At 39.6% G+C, this 12,595-nt stretch overlaps 1 protein-coding gene across 9 annotated transcripts in view; it reads left to right on the top strand.

Annotated features, from left to right (window-relative positions):
- The window catches only part of astn1 (astrotactin 1), a 439,026-nt gene that overhangs the window by 269,883 nt on the left and 156,548 nt on the right, over positions 1–12,595 (top strand). For all 9 annotated transcript variants that reach the window (XM_084912727.1, XM_084912726.1, XM_084912725.1 and 6 more), the window contains one exon: positions 3,704–3,892. In XM_084912727.1, the coding sequence (XP_084768853.1) occupies positions 3,704–3,892 (189 nt within the window). The remainder of the gene's footprint in view (positions 1–3,703; positions 3,893–12,595) is intronic.

The raw sequence follows: 12,595 nt of genomic DNA, 5'->3' as shown, positions 1-12,595 counted from the left end.
AAACAAGACCGCTTTGTTGCTTAGATGACTTATTGTCAAAACACAAAACACATAAACTATATTAGAAGTAGGAGGCTCTCTTCCACAGCATGTCTTTATCCTGTCTTCCTTCTCTCACCCCAACCAATCACAGCAGATGGCCCCGCCCCTCTCTGAGCCTGGTTCTGCCGGAGGTTTCTTCCTGTTAAAAGGGAGTTTTCCTTCCCACTGTCACCAAAGTGCTTGTTCATAGGGGGTCATATGATTGTTGGGTTTTCTCTGTATGTATTATTGTAGGATCTACCTTACAATATAAAGTGCCTTGAGGCGACTTTTGTTGTGATTTGGTGCTGTGTAAATAAAACTGAATTGAATTGAGTTAGTCATAGCTTTTGATTTTCACTTTTTTTTAGTAGCAGTTTTTGAATAAAAGTTGTGAACTGCTCCAGGGTCCAAAGACCTCGTGATATGTGCCAGTTTCTTTGTGATAAAAAAGGAATTTTAAATTTGATCACATTCATTCTTGACTGTTGTTTTGAGCAGTAGATCACAGAGGAACTGACAAAACATAGCTTTCAGTCTTAATTTGTAGTTTGTTCAGAAACATACTACTTTCTTAAATTCTGCATGGTGAATATATCTAAGCCTTGATTATTTCTATTGTTAAAACAGACTATTTAATCTGAAATAGGGATAACACATGTCAAAAAAATGTCAATGCAATCAGGAGCTTTGCTGCTATAACAAATCTATACTATGAATAGCTTGAATAATTACCAGTATTACCAAAGCTTGGACAAATACTTGTGTGTAGCTACTGTTTCTGTTTCACAACGACTCTGTACTTATGTTTTAGCATCTACCTTTACTTCCATAGTTACCAATACAAGGATTCACACCCAAGAAAACACTGCAAATATAAAAATAAAGACAAAGTTGCAGTTCAAAGTGACAAATTTTAAACATTTATTCTGTATTCTGTTTGAATGTGTTCGTGCTCACAGCTTAAATAAGTGTACAGCTTTGTCTCCCATGCTGCAGTGTTAATACTGACTGGTTATCAGGACACTGCAGGCTTTGTGTGGGAGATGTGTTGTTACTAGAGATGGACCGATCCGATATTACGTATCGGTATCGGTCCGATACTGACCCAAATTACTGGATCGGATATCGGCGAGAAATAAAAAATGTAATCCGATCCATTTAAATATCAAAAAAGCACCTCACAAAACTTGCTACACGGCATAACTCGGCTCATAACCTAGCACGTTGCAGCAGTATGCATCACATGATAGAGCGGCTGTGTGTATTTGTAGCTTCCTACCAAACCAGCATTTCATCTCCGAGGAAGTTATCCCAGAGAGAAGTAAAGCAAGTGTGTAAGTTCATCTCTGAATGTTTGTAAAGCATTTTAGCCTTAAGCTTAACAACCGATATATGGAGCGACTGCTTCTCTCTCTCTCTCTCTCTCTCTCTCCTGCTGCTACTTCAATCGTGAAACTGATCAATGATCAGCTGATCGGCTTTTCTGTCGCGAGTCCGTCTCTCTTCTTTGTTTTTGGCCCACTTCTCACCAGAAAGAGGAAACCAGCGGCTGAACAACAGCAGCACTATTAAGCTTGATAAGCTGTTGTTAGAATTTATTTAATATTACTTTCTACACCAGGATCTTTTTCTACGCAGCTGACGGCTGGTAACTGTGCAGGGGCGGATCTAGCAAAGTTTAGCCAGGGGGGCCGATAGGGCATGAACAGGGAAAAGGGGGCACAAAGACATACTTTTCTTTCTTATTCTCATTTAAAATGTCTAGCTTTTAATAAATAATTATCTGAATCTTACACCCAAAGTTTTAATCTGATGTAAAATATATAGTAGTCCATTACTGTATATAGTAACTGTTAAGTCTAATATACCCTAGTAAGCTATACTACTTTTTCCTTTGGGAAGATACCATCTGTGCAGTCTGCAGTTCTGTTGAAGAAAGATGTTGAATCTATTTAATTATTCTTGAAAAATAATTTATTTCTGTGCATTTTTCCCCCTGCATCAAATTAAATTTGATTACATCGATTAAGCATCATGAGGTGGAGGGTGGTTCCCTATTTTTTTTTGCTGGGAGTTTGCAACCCTATTAGTTAGGTTGCTTAATATTTCTGCTAAGTACTCTTTAAAATACCAGAATAGGGAGGATGGAGCAGGTTTAACTTTATTAGATTGATTGGTTTTGCTGAACTATGAAATATTTTGGGCGCAGTGTATTTTTTACATACAGGTATAACAGAATAGCTTTAGTGTTGTTATTTATTTAAACTTGAGTGTAAACTTATACAAAATGCAGCAAGATATTAAAAAAAACGTTTTATTGATTAAAAAATACACTATATCGGATTCATATCGGTATCGGCAGATATCCAAATTTATGATATCGGTATCGGACATAAAAAAGTGGTATCGTGCCATCTCTAGTTGTTACACACTGTTTGGTTAGTTTCAGGCACCAAAATCACTAGGTTAGGTTTAGGAAATGTCATGGTTTGGTTTCCAATAAGCCCACTCTGCATGTTGATAAATGACTGTGAAGGGTACCTAGTGCATTCAAACGTGCGTCAGTTGCTCCAGACCGAGCATCCATATGTGACCAGTTGGATGTGAGGCAGGGCTCTCATGTCCGTGTGAGGACACTGTGGATAATCAGCACTGTTTGGTCAAAAGGGTTCATGAATAGTAAGCAGCTGGCTCAGAAGTTCACTAAACCCTTTAAGACATTTGGTGCCAGACACCTGACAGACACTCCTGCTTCACCCACTGTAATTTTAAATAGTTTGTGATGTTAAACAAGTGAGACAAACGTGGATTAAAAAGGGCAAAAAATAGAAACTTAAAAAAAACTGTAGCTGCCAGAAATCACATAGCCATGATCTTGTTATAACCACAATTTGAATATTTTAAACTTAAGACTTTAACTAGTCTATCACATAATAAGGGTTATCATGGTAACAATGTATATGGACATTTTTTTAAACTCGCATTGACTGTCAGAATTCCAAATTCCCTGATTCTTGCTTTTTCCTGTTACCACTTTCCAACTTTCCACTTGCAGCCTGCCTTTATGCGTAACACACTGGTGCTCCACAATGAGTTTGCCTAGGAGAGTTCAGGCTCTGTTGAAGAACAAAGGCGGTCACACCAAGTACTGACTTCCAAGCTTGCTAGAATTGTATATCCTTTATTTTTACCGTATATTCTGTTTTTATACTGTAAGTATGTTTTTAGAAGTTTCAATAAATTGCTCAAGACTTTTGCACAATATTGTAAATTATATCACCTCTGTTTATACTTACTTTTAATGGTTTTAGTGACTGGCTTGCTGATACATTAAGTTGCCTATGCTAATGTCTGCACCATTCCAACACTGGCCTTTAAGTATGTTAGTATTTTGTATAAAAATGCTAATGTTTAGCAACTAATGATTATCCCAGTGCCTGACAAAGTAGCAAAAGACCAAAATTAAAACAAACTCAAGGTCGAATACAAATACTTACAATATAATAAACTGAAAAAACTACCCAGTATATATCTTATGTCCTCTGAGAATATGCAGGATTTTCATTAAGGAAGCTTTTCAAAATGACTATTAAGGATTGAGCAGAAGATGTGCTGTAGCGTAGCAAATATGACATCCCTGTTTGTTTGTTCTTTTGTAACATCTACGTATTTTTTCCAGGCTTCAGCTCCGCAATACATTCTCTGGATGGAGCCACACAGCGGAGCGACTTTGTCTCCATCCTCAGGGAGTTTGGGAACCACTACGTGCAGGAGGCAGTGTATGGCTTCCAGGAGTCCTGTACCATCTGGTACCCCAACAAACAGGTACAGAGGCAGCTGTGGTTGGAGTACCAGGACATAAGCAAAGGTATGGGATACACACTCACACACTGTTGTTGTCATATCAAATTATAGTTTTAAATAAAGAGAAAAACGCTGGAACACTGTTAGATTTCTGAATTGTCAGTTTCACAAAATACATCGAAACGTGTGTATGTGTATGTGCATATGTGTGTGCCTGTGGGGGGTGGACAGGATGATTATGTTACAAATTTAGAAGTGTAGAACCCTTGATCTTCTTTCAGCTGCACATTAAATGCTTGCCAGGAGAAACACTTGAGCCTCACATGGGACCTCTTCTAACAAAGCCTCAGCTTCTTTGTTGGTCGTAACCGGTTGTAGAGAACTGTAAGTCTTCCAGGAAGGCAGTCTTTTTTTATCCTTCTTCATCTTCTCACACCGTTTTATGGAAATGCCCCTTCAGTATTGTTTAGGTTTGTCTTTAACAGGATTTGAATTGCCACACTTTTTCCTATAAACCATGCAAACACAGAAATAAGAGCATGTCATTAGGACTTGGCTACAATCTTTGATATTTTTGTTCAACAAACATATTGAGAGCAGGCTGAGGCAACATGCTAAATACAGGCATAAAAACAAAGAAACCTGGCACATGGTTAGGAGCAGGCAGTGCAGGATCATTAGCTGAGTACAATCAGGAAGGGTTGGAACATTTCAGGAGACAGGACTGGGGAAAAAAGTGTGTTGGAAAGTGGACGTGACAAGTTCTGAAACAGAGTGAATGCATGGAAACTGAATGCTGAATGAATTACTGACTGGGGCAAAACAACTGTTAGAAACCAACAGCCAATTTTAGACTCTACTGATAGACTGTAGCTTCATTTTTAGTATTTTTCACACTTTTTTAAACAACACAACATGCACATCTATTCAAATCAATTCAATTTTATTTAGACAGTGGCAAATCACAACAACAGTCACCTCAAGGCACTTTATATTGTAATGTAGACCCTACAATAACACATACAGAGAAAAACCCAACAATCATATGACCCCCTGTGAGCAAGCACTTTGGCAACAGTGGGAAGGAAAAACTCCCTTTTAACAGGAAGAAACCTCCAGGAGAACCAGGCTCAGGGAGGGGCGGGGCCATCTGCCTAGTGCTCCAATGGGGTGATATGGTACTATAAGGTCATTAAGATAAGATTGGGCCTGATTATTTGAGACCTTGTATGTGAGGAGCAGGATTTTGAATTCAATTCAAATCTCATGGCAAATATTACACTAAAATTTATAGTTAAATACATTTTTATTTAACCATATATTATTATATTTTGGATATTTAGTTTACTGAAACTAGACTAAAACTCAAAAAATGCAAATTATGACTAAAGCTAAATCAAAATTTCCTGCCAAATTGAACAGGGAGGGACAAAATCACGGGAAAGCTTCTAGTACTTGTATAATTACCATTTTCCAGGCTTTGTCTTCTGTGCACAAGTGCAGAGGGAGAAGATTCATCCATGCAGATTAGAGCTTTGTGCTTTTTTGCCCACAATTGTAAAGGAGTGAAATATAGACTGAGGTGTGGCTTTGCACTATAAGCAGCATTGTTCTATCACATGTGATTTCTTCCCTCTCCAGAGGCACTTACAGCACTGCTACTTTACGGTCTAACAATCAGCGAATCGATGACTTTCCTTTTGGTTTGATTACTCAAAGTGCTAGCATATGTCAGCCACCCATCTCTTTGTTGCACATGCTTGTTTTTTCAGTAAGTCGCTGCAGACATAACTGATAGTCCGTCTCGCCTTACCATTTCACCCCAGTGGCTTCAAACTGTCTGCAGTCATTTCCTCTGTTTGATCCAACCACTTTTCTTCCTTTCCCTTGTTTTGTCCAAGGACGCCCCTGCTGCGCTTCACCGTTCACTCCCAGTTACCTGTGCGCTGATAGATGGTATCAGATAACTGGGTTTTTCTGCCATCAGGAAAAGAGGATTACTCTTCATTTTCTAACAGTTTCTGACAGGCCAGTTGCCGACGCTGCTAAATGACTCGTGTAGTCTGTGTTTTTTTTTCACGACTTTACGATTGATTATCGTCAGATTTATCCTTACGCATGAATACATAGCAGATATTGACAACCTTTAAATAATATATTGTATTAATTAATGTTAAAATTCTTGATATTTATAACAGAGTAACAATAAATATGTTAAATAGCAACATTCCCCACTGATAAATAGGCAGTAGTTTTCATTTCTAATTATGATTTGCTTTTCTTTAAAAGTACTACCGCTGCATCTGTGGTCATGAGCTGCCACGTTGAAACAACATAAAACCATCTGATTTAGTCCATGTGGGAATGAAAATCCAATTGTCTGAACTCGTGCAAAATCCACCCAGAATCTATTATTCCTGTCAAATGGGAGCACAATGATTGTGCTGTGCTGTGAAGTACTGAAATGATTCAATCTAAGAGGGCTAACAGTTTCAGTCTGGCCCGGGACCATCTGTTTCTAGGAAAAGAAATTGATTTCATTGGCAAAAAACTTGAAATCAGAGTCATCTTTCTTAATCTCTTCCTGACTTCTTGGAAACGTCCTGGCCTTTTGGAGGGGAGTAATGAGCTCACAGGAGAGTTTGATGATCCATGTCCTCACCCCTTGCTCCAAATACAAGATGTGCCCAATTCAGTTTGGTGGATCATTTTCTGCATCTTGGCTACTTGCATTTGAGCTGCTTCTACGTTATTTTTAGATGGTGAAACATGAAATCAGTTACGACATGATTTAAAGAAAAAAATTGCTATTGTGTTTTTCTCACTACATGAAATGAAATTCGGCTTCAGATAATGGACTTCTAAGGGTAGAAACAGTTTTGCGAGTGTGCAGCGGTCCTCTCATCTATGCGTCGGTGTAGCTCCAAGCTCTTCTTCTTTATAAACTGCATATGCAGTTTATACTCTGATTGTATAATATCATCATTATAATATAATTTTTATGCAAAAAATAAAAAATCTCATTTTTCCCACATAATGAAATACTGCTGTTTGAAATATAAGGGGAAACTTTTGAGTCTGTACTCAAAACAGCCTCTCCTACTGTGTGGATTATGAGTACAAATTTAATAAAAAAGAACTTTATTTTAAGGATGTTTGGAGACGACAGTGCATCAGCTGTGAATTATAGCTCAGCAGACTGGAGCTCAGAGGGTTAAAGAACCACATAGTGTACCAGGGTGTGTAAAGTTAATTGAAGACTTACGCCAGTTGTTTCTTATGAGCCAGGAACTTGAAAAGAACACACATTGACAGAAATGTACACACACACATACACACACACACATTGCGATACTGTCACTGCTGTATCTGTTATGTTTGTGAAGACGCTGCCATAGCTCATTAACCATGGTCAGTCGCTGTGTGCGCCTCCATGTGTTTGGCCATGATGCCTTGTCTGGGTGATTAATGGCGCTTTCTTGCCTGCACTACGTTGTGATCGGAGTTTCCTATTGTCAGACACATGACCTCAATTACCACACGAGAGATCAGACATGAACAGCATCGTGCTCCCTTCATGTTACAAACATTTATTTCAGTGACAACATGTGTTGGACAGTTAGGAGCCTTTAAAGTTTCTGTTTTCTCCACCTCTCCAGAGTTGGCAGGTTGGTGTCCTTTAGGCCTTTGCATTGTTTTTCCAGCTGACAGCTTTACTGGTTTGGTGTCATTGCTTTTGTATACAGTGACTGGCAGCACTAACACATTGCAGACAGGCCAAGCTAACGGCTAGTGAGCGCCCGTTGTGTGTCTCCCCTCTGTTTTTCTTTCTAGTTTGTTGTTGCTGTTTGAAGACTTTGACTTTGGTTTCCCACAAAATAAAGGTTTGTTTTCAGTTATTGTTGTCAGGCTGGCGTTTGGGTCCTATTCTGTCTACCCTTGACATTCTAGCATGTTAGCATTTCTGTGTTTTACTTCTGTGTCTAAAATCCACCAGTGCAGGTTTACGAGATACTTTTTGGTGCTTGTGACCTACAAACTCATGTCTATTTTCGAGAGGATTGGGACCCAAAGTTTCCAAGTATCACATAGAATTGTCACTAGACGATCAATATCATTCACTTGAGATATCAGGGCCTGAATGTTGTGGCTGATCACAGGTTATGTTATAAATTTGAGGATAAATGCAGCAGATGTAAAAAGTTTGAAATCTGTTTTTAACCACATATTTTCTATTTTGTTGCAAAATTTGGTTCGGACTTTAAACTTTATGACTAATAGAGGAAGTTCTAGACCAGTCTCCCAAGGTTATATGCTTCCATACTAATGAGGAAAATCGTTACCTATTGTGTGGCTTGCTCAGAAAATATTTCAAGAACTTCTTTTAAACACTCCTGAAATTAGGACAGTACCGCAGCTGTCTAAGCACAGAGTGGATGTGAATATGATTAGCCTTATTTAGTTTGCCTCGTGTCTCATTCACTGAGTGACCTGTTACATGGAAAATATGTGGGGACTAGTTTGCTCGAAAACAGCTTCAAAATAATTAGATGCTTTGGAGTTCTGTCAAAACACTCCAGCAGCAATTAAAAACAGAATATGCTTCAAAACCACCTAAAGGTGACATTATAGAGCTTGTTAAATTGTTAAATGTCAGATCAAATTGAAAATATTGAATACTGACAGGAATTTCAGATACCAGTGAAGGTGTACCTGCAGTAAACACGCAGTGAGAAGTGCTGCATGAGATTAAATGTCTTTGCTATTGTTTTCACCATCAATCTTTTCTCTATCTTCTTTCCCTCCGACTAGTGTTCTCCACCTTTCCCCTCACTTTCTCTCTCAACTAAATCACTACGACCTCAACCGCAGCCCCCCTTCTCCGCCAAATCAGGTGTTGGGTTTTTACCATCCTCCTCAGTGCAGTGTCGTGTGCTGGTATGTGTAAGTGTGATCACCCTGCCAGGAGCCAGGTAAAAATAGGTGCCTTATTTATTCTATTAGGACCTGTCATTTTAACAAAGAAGCAGCCAGGAAAGTCTGGCTCCAGGGCAGGAGGGACTGCAAGAGGAGGGGGAGGAGAGAGGTGAGGAAGAGTAGAAAAGACATGGAAGAAATTATTCAGAACTGGCTCTCACCTCTGTGACCCCCTCTCCACCCGCACACAGCACACACACCTTAGATTAGCACCACCTGCCCTGTTTAGTTACCACCTAGAAATTATGCAAACCTCGCTGATTCCTGGCACTTTCCTTGTCTATATATACTTCTAATCTTCTGGGTCTTAGAATTTGTGCATCAGTATATAAGCAGTGTTGATTTTACTGCATAAACGTGTCAAATTGAAGCTGTGCTTAAACACATATCCTTCTAAAAACACTAAAAAGAAGTGGGTGGTCTTTCTGTGCTATGTGCTATGCATTACACCTACAGGAGATGCTTTGCCTTTGAAACCGCTGCCACGAAGCTCCCAGCACACGGTGTTTGTGTTGATTGATTTGTGTGTGTGTGTGTGTGTTGTTGACTTTTACGCACTATGCACCTCAGCACTCAGTGAACCCGCTCTGTGACCTTATGTAGTCTGCCACTTCATGGCTGAGTTGCTGTGGTCCCTGAAATCTTCCACTTTGCAGGAATGCTACTTCCAGTTGTGGAATATCTGAGAGGAAGGAAACTTAATGAACTTGCTCGTGTTGCAACACTACAGTCGATTTCAGCATGCTCTTCAGATTGACCCCGTCTTTCACAAATAGCAGGGTGCGTGATGGGACTTTTGTCCATAAATGTATGCTGCAAAAGTGCAAAATTACAGACCAGCTTACATAAATAAAAGGATGAGCTCGATGTAGCGGATGTATAAAGAGGGACATTAATGGAACTTGAAATAGGTGCCTTATAATAATTCATTCAGCAGGCTCAATCCAATCATCTTTAATTATAATTTTTTTAAGTGAACAACAACAAAAATAGCTGGATTTGCAAATTATTCCTTTTGGTCCCTAATTTAAATTTCTCAATTTTCTTCTGATTTTATCCCCTATGTTGTTGTTCCCATTCATTATCCCTCCTGCACTGCCTGAGTTTGTGTTTTCAGTCAGAATTACAGCCTTCAGTTTCATCTGCAGTGGGCGGGGCAAATTCAGGGATCTAGAACCTGATCCGTTAATACAGTGTTTACATATATCTGCAATCTCTGCAGTTTCTAAGAGGTTTGTAACATGGGCATTGCATTAATTACAGAAAATGCATATCAGTTTAGCTTTTTACTGATAGCTGCTTTGGGATCATTTTATCAGTGCTAGAATAGCATCAATATTAAGAAGACATCGATTAGGGCAGGTGCATCACACAGCAGCACTGTATTAGCGGATATAGCACATTTATCAACATGTGTGTAGCGTGCTACTCTGTTTACCAACTCGTCTTAAGGTGCTCATACTGTTCCCATGTCAAGATGAAAATCACACACAGAAAGCAAATGTGTTGCAGAGAACTGTCACACAGCGAGTCAGCCCAAGGCTGTAAAGACGTCTATAAATATTCTACATGTTCAGCTCTGGGGCTAGGTCTCCAAAGGTTGGTTAGAGTCATGCGCTTTTTGTCAAGGCTGCTCTAATATTTTGGTCCTGGTATTTTATAGTGAACTCACAAAAAATGTCATAAACAGATTTTTAAAGGATGTTCTCTGCAGATACTTTCCTCAACATGTTTACCTGTAGATATTGGCAACCCAAAAAAACACTTTTTTCCCCTCCACAGCATTATCAGATAAACACTGAAAAAGCTGCCATTGCTCCTCCAGTGTGAGTGTTTTTTGCAGCAATAATGTTCCCTTTATGTGCATCTTCAGAACAGATGACTCCTGGAAAAGTGAGTCATTTGTGTAGGTTTGTGAGAAAACATAACATGTATTTTTTTCTGCAATAAATTGATATTTTACTCAATCTTAAAGACGATGGAAGCATTAACCCATCGTTAATATTCAGCAGAGAAATGTAATTCTGCTATCACTGTAATTACCACTTTTGTCAGATGTAAGTGCATGAACTATATGTGTCATTTTATAGCAGAAAGCTGACGAGCAGTGATGGAAGCATCACAGCCAGCTGTACTGAACAAGGAGTTTGCATTTAAACTTTAACACTCTAAAGTTAAGCGTTGACTTTTTTCCTCTGACAACACTTTGGGACACTTTGAGACAACTGGTCGTGAGAATCTAGGCAGTGGGACACCTAAAAGAGAAAAAAACCCAAATATATGATCTGCTGTCCTCGGAGTCGGTGCTGACCTCTTTGAGGACTCGTTCAAGATTCTGCTCAGACGCTCTCCTACCTGACTTGTGAGCCAAGTAAACCATTTGCCTTTGATGCACCGTCACACGTGTCGACCCCTTGCTCACATTCCTCTTTTAAAACAGTTTGCTCCATCTGAAAATCGAAGGAAATCTTTAAAAATAAAAATTATTCACTGAATGCAATATTTTCTGTAGATAATAACATTAATATCTTAGTTGGACCTAAAACAACATTTATAACATTGCTTTAGTGTGCATGCAAATTGTAGAGTGTCTGTAACTGACCCTTCAGGCTAGATTAAGCTTCATACTTTTGTATCATCTGATACGTAGTTTTTCATAGCAGGCAATGCAGCGCGAACACTGACAAGATACCTGTGATTACAGTTTGCTGCTCATCGTTTATTGTGATGCTGTTGTGTTCGTTTGGATTCAGCTCAGCTGCACAGTTTAAATAATGAGCTGCAATCTTACATCAGCCGTTTGCAGTGTACTTGTTCTTTCTGCACTGAATGTTTTATGACACTTATTAATAGATATTCTCTGTAAATAAACTAGTGAAAATAATATAACATTTAGTGGTGACAAATCGATGTAATACCACCCGATGCAGAGTTGGCAATACATACCGGAAAAGCTTTGTTGTGTCATGTAGATATAGAAAGCGGCATGATTTACGATGTGAAACTGCAATAAGTGCAGCTTTCTGTTAGGGATATTTTGTTCAGGGATGCTCAGAAACATTTCTTAGTCTCAGCTCAATATATGTGTGACCTCTTTTTACTCTCCTGCCAAACCTACTAGTTATGAGAGACAGGTAAGGTCAGGGAGTGACAGTAAAGCATGATGCCAGTCCGGCCTTTAGAGGAATAAAAAAAGAAGAGCGGGAAGGGCAGAGGAGAAGGTGAAAGAGGTGAGGAGAAACTCGGAGTCATTAGACGAAAAAGACAAACGGTCGAGCCTTATGAAGAAATGAAGCGCTCCCAAAAACGTGCTTGGAGAGTCTTAAAAATGTAAAGAAAAGATGACAGGCGAGGAAGGTGAGAGGAGGCGATTATAAAGAGCCAAGACTGGGTTTGACAGAGGAGATGCAGCAGAGAGGAGGTGAACACTGTCGCAGCTGTGATACAGAGGCAGCAGATCGGAGGAGGTGTGGGTGGAGGTGTTGGAGGAGATGTCGCCTGCCTCTCTGAGGAGGGGGTGGGGTGATAAATGTCTCCTGCTTGTTCAGTCACCAGGCGATTACAGACAGCCGTGGAGCAGATGTCTGCTAACTCCTTCCTGTGAGTGTGCGCTCACGTGCGTGTTTTCCAATGCAGCTGTTTTCACTCGTATCAAAGGGTTTCTTTCTGTCTGTGCGCATTTGTTTATGCACGCACGTCTTAAAGCCCGTGTGTGGGTTTCTGCGAATGTGAGCCACAGTGTGTGTGTGTGTGTTAGAGAGAGTGTGTGATTCAGCAGCAGAAGGATATA

The sequence above is a fragment of the Perissodus microlepis genome, chromosome 18 (assembly GCF_051167445.1).
Source record: "Perissodus microlepis isolate ML-2025 ecotype Zambia chromosome 18, ASM5116744v1, whole genome shotgun sequence".
In the NCBI taxonomy this organism is placed as follows: Eukaryota; Metazoa; Chordata; class Actinopteri; order Cichliformes; family Cichlidae; genus Perissodus; species Perissodus microlepis.
Note: the sequence above shows the minus strand (reverse complement) of the source record. Positions and strands in the feature narration are given on the sequence as shown.